This window comes from Loxodonta africana, chromosome 2, assembly GCF_030014295.1.
Source record: "Loxodonta africana isolate mLoxAfr1 chromosome 2, mLoxAfr1.hap2, whole genome shotgun sequence".
Classification (NCBI taxonomy): Eukaryota; Metazoa; Chordata; class Mammalia; order Proboscidea; family Elephantidae; genus Loxodonta; species Loxodonta africana.
Window position 1 is genome coordinate 144,077,293 of NC_087343.1, and position 16,704 is coordinate 144,093,996.

Below are 16,704 nucleotides of genomic sequence, written 5' to 3' on the forward strand. Positions count from 1 at the left end.
GGATGCAGAATGTTTTCTTAATACAATTTTGTTATGCCAGCTGACCATGATGTCCCCTGAAACCATGGTCCCCAAACCTCCATCCCTGCTATCCTGGCTTTTGAAGCGTTCGGTTGTATTCAAGAAACTTCTTAAGCATGCTAGAGTATTTATTTTAAAAAATATGCCTCTAACCTCACATACCATTTTGGTTGTATTATGGATATTATCTTTTTGGTTTCCTTCAGCTGTTTCAAATTTCCCTTCAGCCTTTTTGCACTTAACATGTTTATAAAATCTTTGTGTCTTAACATCTCCCTGGCTCATGCAGTTTTCTTTTCTGATTCTCTTTATCTCAAAATATTGAATTTTTTTGTTCAGAAACATCTGAAATAAGCTAGCTTTGGAATATTATGATTTCTCTTGATGGTATTTAAAGTGCTTTAAAATTGCTAAAGTCATGTCCATTTGGTACAGTATTACTTTTTAAATTTACAAACTTTTGTACATTAAAAATACAAATTAACTTAATTTAACTCAACTTTTTATATTATAAAATCTTAATTCCTAACTTTAATTCATTTTCACTTTATAGAAAGGTACCATATACGTAATACAAAAAAAATACATTTCTTACATGTTTTAGAGTATATTTCTAATTTGATACTTTTAGGTCAAATGATTATTGGAAATTTACTGTGAGTATAGAGATCAAAACCTTTTCTTATTTTACAGTTAATATCTAAGTAGATGATTTCTAAGTTCTGGCAACTGAATTTTGATTATAGAATTATTGGTGCAGAATGAGAGCATTGACAGAAAACATCTTTTATTGGGAATGCTCATTTATCCTACATGTTCTCTATAACTTTTTTACATGATCTTAGGCAGTTTAGAAATAAAGTAGGACCAAAAAAAAAACAAAGTTGCCATCAAGTTGTTCCAACTCATGTTTCATAGTTCAACTGTGCTCCATAGGGTTTTCAATGGCTGTGATCTTTCGGAAGTAGATGGCCAGGCCTTTCTTTGGTGATACCTCTTGGTGAATTCAAACCATCAACGTTTAGGTCAGTGAAGAAGAAACAAAAACCAGGGAAAACAAGTTGGCAAGGTTGTGGAGAAACTGGAGCCCTCATCCATTGCTGGTGGGAATGTAAAATGGTGCATCCATCGTGGAAAACATTGGCATTTACTCAAAAAGTTGAATGTAAAATTAGGATGACACAGCAATTCTGGTCCTATGTATATACCCAGAAGTGAATGTAGGAATACAACAGAAACCTGCACACCAATGTTCACTGCAGCATTTTTCATAATAGCCAAAAGGCAGCAACAACGAAGTGTCCATCAACAAATGAATAAATAAAATGTAGTTCCTGGTGGCATAGTGGTTAAGTGCTACCGCTGCTAACCAAAGAAAGGGTTGGCAGTTTGAATCTGCCAGGCGCTCCTAGGAAACTCTGTGGGGCAGTTCTACTCTGTCCTATAGGGTCACTGTGAGTCGGAATCGACCCGATGGCACTGTGTTTCTGGGTTCTGTATATATATATACAATGGAGTATTATGCAGCCGTAAAGAGAAATGTTCTGATGCATGGCCCAACACGGGTGAGCCTTGAAAACATTTTGCTGAGCAAAATAAGTCAGTTGCAAAAGGACAAATACTCTATGATCTCACTTACATGAAATAAGCAAATATATGGAAATCAAAGATTATCAATGGTTACCAAGGGCGGGAAGGAGAAGGAAAGGGAAGGTTTTTGTTTGGGGAGCATTGAGTTTATGTTAGTGGTAGTGGAAAGTTTTGGATGAAGATGGCAATAGTGGTAGCACAAAATGAAAAATATAATCGATTTCACTGAGTTGTAAATAATGGAAGTTGTATTTGCAGGTGTTGTGTTGTGTTATGTTTTCACCAATAATAAAACCAAAACCAAACCCACTGCTGTCAAGTGGATTCTGACTCACTATCCCGATAGAACAGTAGAACTGCCCCATAGGGTTTCCAAGGGTGTAATCTTTAAGAAGCAGACGGCCACATCTTCCTCCCGCAGAGGGGCTGGTGGGTTCCAACTGCTGGCCTTCATTAGCAGCCGAGCACTTCAACCCCTGCACCACCAGTTTTCCTTTTCAACACAATAACAAAAAGAAAAACAGTTGCTACGGAGTCAATTCTGACTCATGGAGATTCCTTGTGCTGCAGACTAGAACTGCACTCCCAGTTACGGAAGAGAAAAGTTCTGACACATTTGTGGGCTTGGCTGCAAGGTGTTTCCAAACCTTTGGAGATAAGAGTAGAAAAGATGAGCCGTGCACTACCTACGGAGAAATTGTAGAAATAAGGTGCTGCGTACGACTTTGAGTTGACAGTGGCGGGTTCAATCCCCTATCCGCCCGCCAGTGCCCGCCCACCCTGCCGGTAGCCCTTCGGGGCTTCTTCGCGGCGCGCTCCAATTGCTTCCGGATCGCGGTGGACGTTATTTCCGGAGCAGCATGGCGGCCACGGAGGACGAGCAGTCGGCGGGGAGCAGTGAGGGAGAGCGGCTGGATTTCCTACGTGATCGACATGTGCGGTTCTTCCAGCGTTGCCTCCAGGTCTTGCCGGAGCGTTATTCTTCGCTTGAGACCAGCAGGTAATTTGCGGCCACGGAAGGACTGGTAGACTTGTGACCACGGTCCCCGCAGAAAGGCGTAGCGGAACCTGATGGCTACCCGGGCGCCCTCAGAGGGTTGCGCCGCCGCCCACCTGGCACCTATCGGGCACCTCCGCTCTCGGGTCGACCCGCGGTGACTGTCGCTCTCCCGAGTTCCGATGGGCGAGTTTAGAATCTCCAGTTTCCGCCTTTTCCACGTCTCATCCATTTTTCCTGTCAACCTGAGCTTCCTTTTTATTCTCCTAAAGCCTGTGAGTCACCACTCTGAGTATCTGAGATAGTTTTTGCCCCGTGATTTCCAGGCATAAAAGGGAAAAGACAAAGCGTTTCTCATTGGTGTTATAGATAAATAGCCTCTTCTGTGCTTCTCTTTCCTCCCCTAAAGTCATTAACCCTTAATTGAATGCCTGCATGATGTTTAGTGTATAGGAGCATCAGAGAGTCTCTTTAAGGTCTGGGTAGAAATTTACTTTCCAGGAATTGTAAACTAATGGGAAGAGAAGACTAGTAGCAAAAGGAGATGCAGCGTCGTGTGAAGCAGCCTGTTGAAGTATATTTGCAATAGGCTTGATAAAGTTGGAGTTGATTGAAGAGTATGATTTGGCAAAGGATAAGAAACTATGGATTGGTCATACAGAGTACAAATTTGGGGATGAGAAGAACAAAAGGCGGGGGCGATCTTTGCTCCGCATTGCTGTTTTTTGTAGTGAGACTCCAAAGCTGTATGGGACTGGGTGGGGAAGAATCAGCCGATTGTTTTTGCTCTGATCTCTTCCCACATTTTTTAATTGTTAGCCTCTGTTATATTTTGAACAGTGCATGAGTGGGTCAGTTGTGGGGGTTTTGTAAATTATTTCTGCAGAGTGGCCAAGAAATATTTTTTGTGGTTGTTGCTGGAGTACACTGCTGAACAAGAAAAGGCCTTTGATTAATTCTGCACTATTTTTTATATGTCAGTGTACGTTCTGTAGGAGCACATAGGAAGGGCAGGCACCTAATCCAGATTTCTTTAGAGAAGCCATCTCTAATCACCCTTTCCAGAAGAAATCCACTCCAGTCACCACGTGAAATAATACACGTATTGGTTTACTTGTTATAATATATTTCTTTCACCCTGGAAGTAAACTTCATCAAGGTAGGATCCTTGTGTGTCTTGTTCACCTCTGTAACACTAGGGCCATCACTCCTATTCGGCTATGTAATATGGCAGCCACTAGCCCTGCTTGGCTACTTTAATTTAAAATAATTAAAATTAAATAAAAATTCATCTCCTCAGTTTGCACTAGCCACGTTTCAAATGTTCAGTCACCACATTGGCCAGTGCTACTATATCTTTTATTGGAACATTTCCAGAAAGATCTATGGGATAGCACTGCCCTAGGGCCGTGAACAATATCTGGCACATGAGAGGTACTAAGTAAATATATTTGTTGAATGAATGAGCTGAGCCCCGAAGGATGAACAGATTCTGGCAAAACCAAGAGTGAAACATTATTTATATTTCTTTCGCTATGCATACTGACTAGCAGAGCGCATAAAAACCCAACCCAGTGCCGTTGAAGCAGATAACATACCTAGCCTTAAATTAAGATTTCCAAAATCTGGTCAATTGATTGTGGTGATATGGGATGTTAAAAAATACATTGATAAATCACATTTAGAGTTTTATGAGGATTAATTTTATGTGAATTCAAAGCATTTTTGATAAATTCTTCCATTTTTGTTACGTTGTGATTAACAGTTGAACTTTGCTTGTAGCTGGTTATAGGTCTCTGGTTGCGTTTTTGAAATGCGAGTTGGTTTTACTCATCTATTCTGTGTAATTTCAGCATGGTTAAAACCACACAGACCAAAGCGTGTTGTCTGTAACAGTAATTCTGCTCACTGCGTAAGTAAAACAGCAAAGATTGTCTAAAAACTAATTTGACAATTGATTTAACAACTTTAGCATAACCTTAGGATCTACAGCAGGTATTCTATATTAGATAATAGATGTACAACACCTTGGTGTATTTGTTAAGAAATATTAAGTATATCCTCTTCTATGCCTAGTGTTTGTCACTTGCGTAGATTATTTTTAAAATGATTTTTGGTTGTCTTGCAGCTCACATAATACAATAAATAAATTTAAGGTAACTTGCAGGTACCAGTTTTTGTAGTGATTTTAAAATTTTTCAGTTTTTCTCCCACCTGATTCAGAGTGCTTACTTTCTTTAGTTTAGCATCCAGTCCTCTTGTGGTGTGTGTAATTCATAATAGACCTTAAGATGCTTGTGAAGAAGCTCCAACCTTTTAAGCAAAGGTGACTGGTCACAAAATTTCTACTGATACTAGGAGTTTTAAGCCAAACAATGCTTTTGCCAGTATTCTCACCCAGTATTAGCAATGTAGTTCCTACTGTGTGTCTGGCCACTGAGGACTCAGTGTTAAACAGTGATTCGGGTGTTTCTGTGCTCCTTATTACTGAGAGGGATGAAATAGCTGGCTCTCAGGACTGGATATTTAGACACATTTTCTGGTCCTGCATTTTTGTGAAATAATTCCATTTCCTTTCTTCTCATAGTCTGACAAATAGGAACAAATCAGAAAATTAGAAAATTAACTTCTTCTAATGACCATGGCTTTATGACAATGAAAAAGTATATTGTTTACTGCTTATATCTGAGGTTTTTTTTATTATTATTATTAACCTCCAAAAAGTGGTAGTTAACTAGTTAACCCACTTTACTGGTTCAGTGAATATTAAACCTTGAGTTGTGACGTTTAGCAATACATTTCTTTTCTTCATGAATGGTTTGGAGAGGTTCCCCGCCCCCCTCCCCCCCGTCCCGTATGTGTGGTTATATGTTATTGTTGCTATTTGTATTTGGGTAATGGGAATTAAAATACACTTTTTATTGAGGAACAAAATATTAACCATTTCCTATCATTTTATTTCTACTATTGGCAATCTCAATGTTCTAGAAAAGTTTAGGTAATAAACCTGTATTTTATACAACATTCATCATCTACCTACTTTTTCCGTTCTCAAGTCTTACCTTTTTCCTCTATCCTATGTTGTTACCCTGGTGGCGTAGTGGTTAAGTGCTACGGCTGCTTAACTAAAAGGTCAACAATTCAAATCCACCAGTCGCTCCTTGGAAACTATATAGGCAGTCCTGCTCTGTCCTATAGGGTCACTGTGAGTTGGAATCGACTCCTGTGGCAGTGGGTTTGGTTTTTTTGGTTATGTTGTAACCGATCTGCTGCCTACCATTCCCTAACTACTGTTTTTGTTTTTTCATTTCCTCCCTTATCTCAAGTATATCACAGTGTAGCAGTGGATTTCTCAAAGTGTGATGGTGATGGTGGGAGGCTCTTCATCAGTAAAAATGGGGGTGCTTATTAAAATGCACATGCCTGGGCCCCTACCCAGATCTACTGCATTGCAATCTCTCCAGGCCTGTGAGTCTGCATTATAACAAGCATCCCACATGGTTCTGATGCACACTAAAGTTTAAGAACTGTTTGCCTGATGCGAGAAAAGGTATGGAAACATTATTATAGCAGTGCTTCCCAACTTTAATGTGCATATGAATCACCTGGGGATCTTGTTAAAAATGTAAGTGAGGATTGCATAGGCCTCAGGGGAGGTCTGAGAGGCTGCATTTCAAAAAGCTTTCAGGTGATGCTGATGCTGTTGATCCCCTGACCAGACTTGGAGCAGCAAGACATTATGAAACAGATTGTATGTGCATTATGGGAGGGCCTAACTAGCTCAACCTGATGAGAGCCAGGGCTTCAGGGAAGGCATCCTTGAGGAAGTAACTTTGGAGCTAAATATTAAAAAATGTGTTCCAGTTTTGTGGGGGAAGAGTGTTATAGGCAAATGGACAATAAGGTTAAAGGCAAATGAGTAAGTGTTGAGCAGAGAAACTTCAGTCAGTTGTCTAACAGTGATTCAAAATGTAGGATGGATGTGGTAGGATCGCCTGGAAAGATAGACTTGGGCCAGATCACAGAGGGATTTGTGTGTAATCCAGGGCTGGATTAAGGCATGTGAGGGCCCTAAGCATTGATAATCTGTGGTGCTGTCTCCTCCATTCACTCACTTACAGACAGGATATGTGAGTTTTATATATATATATATATATGTATGTATGTATGTATGTATGTATTTGCCTCCATGAGGCAGAAAGTAGAGAATACCAGAAAGATGTTTACTTGCATTTATTGACTATGCAAAGGCATTTGACCATGTGGATTATAACAAATTATGATAACATTGGGAAGAATGGGAATTCCAGAACACGTAATTGTGCTCACAAGGAACATGTACATAGATCAAGAGGCAGTCATTCCAACAGAACAAGGGGAAACTCTGATTTAAAGTTAGGAAAGATGTGTGTCAGGGTTGTATCCTTTCACCATACCTATTCAGTCTGTATGCTGACCAAATAATCTGAGAAGCTAGACTGTATGAAGAAGAACGGGGCATCAGGATGGGAAGAAGACTCATTAACCACCTGCGTTATGCAGATGACACAACCTTGCTTGCTGAAAGTGAAGAGGACTTAAAGCACTTATTGATAAAGATAAAAGACCATAGCCTTCAGTATGGATTACACCTCAACATAAAAATCTTCAAAGCTGGACTAATAAGCAACATCATGAAAAATGGAGAAAAGATTGAAATTGTGAAGAATTTCATTTTACTTGGATCCACAATCATCACCCATGGAAGCAGCAGTCAGGAAATCAAAAGATGCATTGCATTGGACAAATCTGCTGCAAAAGACCTCTTTAAAGTGTTGAAAAGCAAAGATGTCGCCTTGAAGACTAAGGTGCACCTAACCCAAGCCTTGGTCTTTTCATTCGCCTCATATGCATGCAAAACCTGGACAATAAGGAGGATCAAAGATGAATTGATACCTTTGAGTTATGGTGTTGGCGAAGAATGCTGCATATACCATGGACTGCCAAAAAAACAAACAAATCTGTCTTGGAAAAAGTATATCCAGAATGCTACTTAGCAGCAAGGATGAAGAGACTTTGTCTTACATACTTTGGACATGTTATCAGGAGGAATCAGTCCCTGGAGAAGGACATCATGCTTGGTAAAGTAGAGAGTCAGTGAAAAAGAGGAAGACCCTCAATGAGATGGATTGGCACAGTGGCTGCAACAATGGGCTCAAGCATAGCAGCGATTGTGAGGATAGTGCAGGACTGGGCAGTGTTTTGTTCTGTTGTACATAGGGTCATAGAAGTTGGAACTGACTCAATGGCATGTAACAACAGATGTATGTGTATGTGCGTACATCTGCCTTAGCTATCCATGATGCGACTTCTTTTTAAATGTGACTAAAATGTCAGCAATTGAACACAAAAGTGGCTTATGCCATTTTAGTGGAATGAGATGAACTGAATTATAAAATTTTTAGAGCATATGGGGTACTAAGATTTTTACTATATACTATATTTTCTACAAAAAGAGTATTCCACATATTCTACAGCAAAGAAAATGAGTCTGTGAACTTAGTTGTTTCAACAATCAATGTAAAATTCTGATTTCCCACAATGAAAAATTGACTTCTACTGACTTTGCTTTAAACAGCTCATAGTTCAGTTTTGATGCGTGTTTTGTAATAAATGCTATAATTATAAATGACCAAATGAAAAGATGTCTTAAAAGAAAAGTTAAGGATCAGAAAACATAACACATTACTATATCGTATATTTAGATAGATCTTTCGTCTCTAAGGTTATAATTAAAAATATTTCTATTCTTTGATCTTACAAATTCTTCAATGCTTTCATCACAGTTAAGCTGCTGAACAGTATCTACTTCCGTACATAATAAGGATAACGAATCGTCTTTTTTGAATCGTTGTATGCTGAGGGTTTTTGAGTCTCTTTAGGGATGAAAATGAGTGCTCTGTTGTACAGTTTGTGATTATTAAAATTAGGAATATATGTAAAGCAGTTTCAACATTGAGAAGTACACGTTGTGTTTTATCTTCTCTTATGGAATCATACATGCCTATATGAGTAAAATTTGTTTTTACTGAATCTGTAAACTTAGTTTTCATGTGAGAATGAAATTGTCACACTTTTCTGTAAAGATACGTATTTAAGTCATCAGGATAAGCTTGCAATAATTTCTTAGGTGCCTTTATGCATTCTTCATCAGGTATATCCACATTGTTTAAGAAGCAAAACCTGTTTCAAAGAACTTCATACACTTTCACCCCTTTTCATGCAAGATTCAATCGTGTCAATGACGGTATAGTATGTGGTTACACGAAATTGATATATGGCAGTCAGTGATATTTCTGGAGCACTTCTGTCATTTACTTGTTTCTTTCTAATGCTTCTACAACAGTGACCTGTTTGATAATCAGTATTCGACAGTATTTGTTTTGCTGTGTTTTCAAAATTTCCTCTTAAATTATGTAAATACCCTGTTAATGCCTGGTAGAGATATGTGCATGTCTTTAAATTTGCTTCTGAATCTTGGAGAGCTTGGGTTCTCCAAGAAATGTTATATTATCCCATATAACCAACATAAATACATACTCTAGTGTTTGCATTTTGTTGGTGATGTTTTCAGCTTCTCCATTTGGCATCTCCTTTTTGTGTCTGATCTTCAGCAGTATTTTCTAAGGCACCTAAAATTTGAGTGTAGGATTCCAGGATGGCACTCATTGCTACAGCGTGCACTTCTTAACATGTATTAGAAAGACATTTTAATACTAGATAATTGCCTAAATATGTTTTAAGAATTGCCCACTGGTGAGTAGAGGCAGCAAAAATGTATAGAGTGAACAGTAGGGAAAAAATGAACTGCTTCTGGACAACAATTTACTGTGCTGCATCCTAAAAGATTAAGTCAGTCCATAGCGTGTGGTATGAAAATGGTATGTTCATTACGTTCTATACTTTTCTGTTGCATGCCTTTATAACACCCTGACATATTGGCAGCATTGTCATAGGACTGGCCTCTGCTTAAAATATAATATAACAGCATTTGTTCCAAATTCTGCATCCATTCATTGCTGTAGTAAAAAAAATTAATGGTATAGAAAAGTGAAACTATTTTAGAATCTGAAACTGTCGGATATGCAGGCCCCGTAAGTAACAGAAATACAGACTCTGCTTTGTGGAATAATTTTTCTTCTAATGTTGTAAATTATTGCATCGAAAGAGGACAAAATGATTGTAAATATCAATTTAAAAAAATCAATTTTGCAAACTTCACATAAATAGTGAAGTACTTTATTTGCAGTTTCTCCACTGGTATGACTTTTTAAGCTAGTAAATGTGATAAATCACTCGATAGGTTTTCCATCTGTTGAAGACAAGTATCTTTAAAAAATGCTTAGCTGATTTGTATGCGAAAGACCAGGAGTGGAATCTACAAACTGAAATATCGAGCTATACTTTTTTCACTGAAAATAGTCAATTGAACTTAATCACTTTTTAAGCTTATTAATTCTTCCCATGTTCTTTTACATATATACGATGGGTTGCTCTTTCCTGTGTTACCGTATTTTGAGATGTGATCTGCTAAAAAATGAATCAAACTGAAAACAAGTTCAAGTAAACCCAAAAGATTTCCATTTTGTGGGGACCAAAACATGTCGTTTCTTCCTGAAAAGATAATTCACGTTCAGCAATTGTTATAATGACAACAGCATGTTGCAGAATGGCTTTTCAATACTGACCTTCTTCATTAATTTGTGTTTCCAGTTCATGAGTTAAACCAAAACCATGTCTTTGGTTTAAATATGACAACATATGATCTCTGTGAATTGAACTGGTTTTCATGTTTATCAGTCATATTCAAGTTGCGCCTATCACTAAATCTCTGTGTAGCAAATTGCTAATTAAATGATTTGGGACTGAATCAATATGCAGAGCTGACTGATGGAGAATACAGTAGCCACTCCCTCTTATAATTTTCACCATTAGCTTTGCACCCTAGAAATATATTCCGACTCCAGAACCTTGTTTGTTTACCTTTCAGAAATTTTCTATATGAATTTTCAAGTGGCCTGCTATGATGTTTACAATCACTTTGCCCTCTTTCGATGGAATAATTTGCATCATTAGAAGAAAAATTATTCCACAAAGCAGAGTCTGTATTTCTGTTACTTATGGGGTCTGCATATCCGACAGCTTCAGATTCTAAAATAGTTTCACTTTTCTACACCATTAATTTTTTTTACTACAGCAATGAATGGATGCAGAATTTGGAACAAATGCTGTTATATTAGTAATTTCAGCATTAGCAGTACTAGTACAACAATTTGCACCCATTAAACTCAAGCAGTCAACAGAAGAAGTCTCTTCTGATTCATTACATTTTAAAAAGGAAGTTAATTTTGGAATTGCTGTAGGGATTCACAAATCATTTTCTTTTTATCTTCTGTGAGCTTTCGTTTTTGTGCTCCACTTAGTTGTTGCCATTTCATTTTTACCTGGATATAAAATTATGTTGCTTTTTAAATTTGGTTCTATTGTAGCAAATGAATTTGAATAATTGAAAATAAATAATGAATTTGAATAATTGAAAATAACATTTATGAAACAAGTAAAATTTATAAAATAAAATTTACATTCGAATTTGGATGATAACACAAAAATTTATATTTGAAAATTAAGTAAAAAATTTGATTAGAACATGTAGTTTTGTTCTTCAAGTTTGAAATAGTCAAAAGAAATAGTGTTTACATGGCAGTTGGAAATAATTTCATATGTTTGTTGGTGGGCCCTTCACAGATCTCCATGAGTGTTTTTTTGTCTTGAGATAATACTTTAAAATTTGTGCACTTACCTTCCATCTTTTGATGCTGTGTCTTTGCAGTTCATTGGATTACTGCTGATCACAAAGAGCAGGGTACAAATACAAGGGTATGCTTAACCTGAAGACATGTTTTGGTTCACTTTACACAGAACTAGATTTACAAAACATATTTTGCAAGATAAATAAATATTTAATTTTGCATCCTCTTAATGTGCCTAATGCCTCATTAATTAGCATATACAGAGTAATATCAGGCACTGTGTCCCAAGCAACAAACAATAAAAAACAAAACTCACTTGATAACATACAAAACTTTTCATGTTAGATAAATATTAATATTTCCAGTATGTTTTAGACATTTGCTATGTTAGTATTAAATTATTACTGATGTTAGTATTATATTAAATGTATGCTAGATTGTTTCTGCATGTAAGCCAAACACATTCTAAAGTTAAAGTTATAAATATTGTTTACAAAACTTAGGACATAACCCTGTAAATGCTAAATAGTTTAAAAGTAACTTGATTGAATTCATTGCAGTTGTCGACTTAATTTGAGCTCCCTCATTTTTGTGCCTCATCTGGGACTGGAGTTCCCATTGGTTGTTTACCAGGATGTGTGCGAGAGCATATCCTTGTGTTTGTGTCATGGCAGAGTGTTGCTGGCCCTCCTGGCTGGAGTTGCTGGATCAGCAGGCATGGATGTATATATAAGACGGTTTTCTCAAAATGGATCAGAGACCTGTTATCTATTAATATAATCCATCCTTGCCCAGTAACCACTCGTGTTGGATGCAGTTGAATACTGGGTGAATGTGGCAGGAGTTAAACTTGACAGCTCCCCTCCCCCAGCCTCTTCTTTATTAGAAAAAAAATAGTATACTCCCAAGAAACCCACCGAGATAAGGAGTTTCAGTTACATTGGATGAGACAGGTATCAGCGAAGGTGTTGAAGTGGTAGGGACCTCGTAGCTTAAACAACCCTGCACATGGGCACCCTCGTGACCCTGTGTGAACTTTTTTCCGGCTGGCACATTCTCACGCACAGGAGCTGGCATCATTTTCATTTAGCGCCCATTCAGTTCCTTTCTACTTAAGTGCTCACATTTCCTTGTGTCCTGTCTGCTTTGCATCTATGGATTTTTGCTTTGCACAACTGGTACCCCTGTTTTGTTGATGCCCTAAGCACTTACCTTATTGGGTAATCCATTTCTGGTGTCATGTCAAGGAACTTGAATTTGATATGATGGGAAGTAAATGATAGGAAGTCACCAAGCAGTGGCTCCTTATGGTTAGATAAGCATTTCAGAGTGATTATGGTATTTGAGATTTACCCTTGTATTGAGTGGGAAAAAAACAGGACCAGGAAGACCAATAAGGAAACTGTATGATGACTTAGTCCAGAAGAGGTGCTGGGGCAGTAGAAGAAGGGATAGAAAGGAGGAGATGAAGGAAGAAGGAGGAGTCGCAGGTTCTCAGATTGGACCTGGTCTAGAGAACGAGAGACAAAAGGAGCAGTTTTATAAATGAAGAAGATGTTTTCTACAATAGCATTTATCACATAGATGCTTATTTATTTCGCCTGTAATTTCACCTGCCTAAGGTTTTTGTTTGTAAGGTTAGGAGGTTTGTTTTATTCATTTTTGTTAAATGACACCTAATCTGTAGTAGATGTTCAGTAAATGTTTCTTACTGAATAATTACGATGGTGATAGTAGAAAAACTATTTCGTGTGTAAAATAGTTTCAAAGATGTGCAGCTATTGTCACACTTACTAAAAATACCTACTAGATGAGTCAGCCATATATAACAGATGAAGAATAAGCTTTAAAGTCCTAGAATTCATGTAATCTTTTAGTCATTCATTACATAATATTTCTTGGGGGCCTCTGTGCTAGTGCAGTGTGATTAATTACTTTTGTGTGTGGCCTTTCTACCCGTGGTCTTATAACTCCCACCCAGGTTATTGGACAGGACTGTGTAGTAGAGTAATTGTGGCCTACCAAGGGGATTGGTCCATTTTGCCTTAAAAAAGAGCCAGTTCCAGAGCAAAGAGGATCCTACCAAGGAAGAACAGCCAGGAGCCAGCACATCCTTTGGACCTGAGATCCCTGCACTGAGAAGCTCCTTGGAGCAGGACACTGAGAAGAGGGCTAGCTGTAACCCTGAAGACAGTGAGAAGCGGTGGCAGGAGAGACCTGGCAGCAGGAGATGGCGTGATGGACTTCCCAGCCCATGGAGAGAGAAAGTTGAGTGCCTTTGGGGCGAGGCCTAGGGCCAGGGAGAGGTGTGTCTGCAAGCATCGCTGGGGAGAGGCTGTCCTGATGGAAGAACTGTGTCCTGAGTATTCCTAAGCCTGAATTGTAACTGTTACTTCACTAATAAACCCCATAATCGTCAGTATGGTCTGTGAGTTCTGTGTGGCCATTGCAATGAATTATCAAACCCAGCAGAGAAGTAGAGAGTGCTGTGGGAGGGATGGTTGGTGTCAGAATTGGTAAAGATGGCAGAGAGAGGAGGCTTGTCTGGCCTCCACCACGTGGGAGTCAGCCTTGCTCTGTTAATTTTGGTTTTCCTTCCCCTTTGTGGGGTTGGAGGAGGTCAGACACTGTCCCCATGCCATTTTTACATTTTAACGTAGTATTTTAACTTCATGATCAATTCTAATGTATTCTTTAAGCCTAAGACTCTTTTCTTTTACTGCTGTCATCAGTTTTTTTGAGCATCCGTGTTCTTATTTCTTAATGTAGCTGCTTGATAGAATTTTAGAACTCTTTACAATTTGATTTAGCCTACGAGAACTAGGCAGGAATGGAATCCACTGTTAAAGACACTTGGAGATGCAATTTGTAAAGGAATCATATTAGAAAGGGGCAGAGCTTGTGATCCAAAACTTGAGTATCTAATCATAAAGCACTGTTCCCAATTTTACCCCCGAATTATCACTCACTACTCTAGTCTAATGGAAACCCTGGTGGTGTAGTGGTTAAGTGCTACAGCTGCTAACCAAAGGGTCGGCAGTTCGAATCTGCCAGGCGCTCCTTGGAAACTCTATGGGGCAGTTCTGCTCTCCTATAGGGTCGCTATGAGTCGGAATCGATTCAACGGCACTGGGTTTGGTTTAGTTTTGGTACTCTAGCCTAACAGCATTTACTCATTCAGTGGCATAGGAAAATCTGTCAGTACGGTTAAATCCTTTTCTCTCCTTGGACTGTTTGTTTTTTCTTTTGTTCTTATTTAATCTTTGTTTCTTTTGTTCTACTGCTTAAGCCTGGAAAATTTGAAATATTTTGAGACATTATTTAGTACCTCCCAACTGCAAATTGGAAACCCTGGTGGTGTAGTAGTTAAGAGCTACGGCTGCTAACCAAAGGGTCAGCAGTTCAAATCCACCGGGCACTCTTTGGAAACCCTATAGGGCAGTTCTACTCTGTCCTATAGGGCTGCTATGAGTCCCAGTCAACTCAATAGCAGTGGGTTTGGGGTGGTTTGGTTTTTTTTTTTTTTTTTTTTTTTGGTTTATCTGCAAATTGATCTACTAGTAAAAGAATTTAAGAGGGGCATGTGTTTTCGTCCATGTAAATTAAACTTTTTATACGTACAAAGGCTTTGTACGATATCACCTTTGGAGAGTAGGAGAAGGGGCAGGAAAACATGGCTTACTTCTTTGGGCTTTTCAGGCTACACACTCAGATTGAATTCTAGGGAAAAGATGTTCTCCAAAAGAAGTTTTAAAATAAAAATCTTACTTTCCTGGGTTTTAGGGCATTCGTTAACAAGATTATCCCTATATATGCCTGCACCAGGGGTGGCAATGCAGCAGTTGATAACCTAAGTAGCAATCACCTGGGTACCGTACTCTTTGCCGTGGTGTCGATTCCTACAACCAAGGCTGTAATCTCTGCAGAAGCAGACTGCCACATCTTTCTCCCTCGGAGTGGCTGTGGGTTCAAACCACTGACCTTTCAGTTAGCAGCTAGTCATTTAACCACTGCAACACAAGGGCTCCTTGGGCACCATAAATTTCTCCCAGAGGCCCACAGCCCAAATTTCCCTTGTATTTCTTTTGACATTGTTCCAGGGCTACTTGAGAACTTTGAGCAGAGCCTTGGTGGCTCAGTGGTTAAGAGTTCACCTGCTAACCAAAAAGTTGGCACATTGAATCCACCAGCCACTCCTTGGAAACCCAGTGAGGCAGTTCTACTCTGTCCTATAGGGTCAATGAGTCAGAATTGACTCGACGGGAACAGGTTCAGTTTTTGGTTTTGAGAACTGTGATATGACCAGATAAGGAATTTTAGTCCATCTTGGAGGCTGGACATTTGCCCCCAAGTGAGGACTTGGTTCTGTCTGCTAGCTACTGCTGGACACTTCTGACAAACATAAGCTATTCACTTTCCATGTGTTAATCTTATAAACCTAGCAGTCTCAACTGCTGTGAGTTGAAAATGGTGGACTGGCAGGAGCCATTAATAATTAGGTATGCAAGATATTTAAATTACCACCAGATAATTGATTTCTGGTATATGATACTTGCTTATAAGTAAAATGCATTCATATACAGGAGCAAGTGAAAAATAAACCATTCAGATAACCTTTACATACAGGTAATGGTATGGCTTCAGAGCAGGATTTTTCATCCTTGGCGTTATTGATATTTTGGCTGGATAATTCTTTGTTGTGTGGGGTCAGAGGCCTTACTGAGGCATAGGGAGGCAGGGGTGGCCTGAGCAGTGCGTGCCTACTTGCCCAGGGTGTCACTTGAGGCAGGGCGCCAATTATCAGTTTCTGTTGGCCCTTAGAGGTTCCGTTGCCAGCTGTGAGAGATCATTCTGCAATTTAAAACTAATTGCCCTAGGCGCTGTTTTCTGTAGTTAGGCCACTGTGTAGGTTGTCCTGTGCATTTTAGGATGTTTAGCGGCATCCCTGGCCTCTGACCCTCTAGGTATCCGGTAGGACCCTTCCTCCGATGGTGACAACCAAAAAATGTTTCCAGACATTGCAGAATATTACCTGGAGGGCAAAATTACTCCACAGTTGAGAATCACTGCTCTAGAGCAGTAGTTCTAAAACCTGCATATTAGAATCACCTGAGGAGCTTTTTAAAAAGGCCAGGCGCCCAGACCCCACATCACCCAGAGGTTCTGAATTAATTGTTCTGGAATAGGGCCTGGGCCTCCATAGATTCTGTTGGTGGTGATGTAGTCGTCATCTGTTTTTAAGCTAATTGTAACACGTAGTCAGGTTTGAGAGGCATCGCTGTGGAGAACACCACAGTACCACTCAGA

At 39.0% G+C, this 16,704-nt stretch overlaps 1 protein-coding gene across 1 annotated transcript in view; it reads left to right on the forward strand.

Annotated features, from left to right (window-relative positions):
- The first annotated feature begins 2,447 nt into the window (after positions 1-2,447).
- PGGT1B (protein geranylgeranyltransferase type I subunit beta) overlaps positions 2,448-16,704 on the forward strand; it is an 86,732-nt gene continuing 72,475 nt past the window's right edge. The window contains exon 1 of the mRNA XM_003404489.4: positions 2,448-2,611. Coding sequence (XP_003404537.1) covers positions 2,472-2,611 — 140 coding nt within the window. The 5' untranslated portion in view covers positions 2,448-2,471. The remainder of the gene's footprint in view (positions 2,612-16,704) is intronic.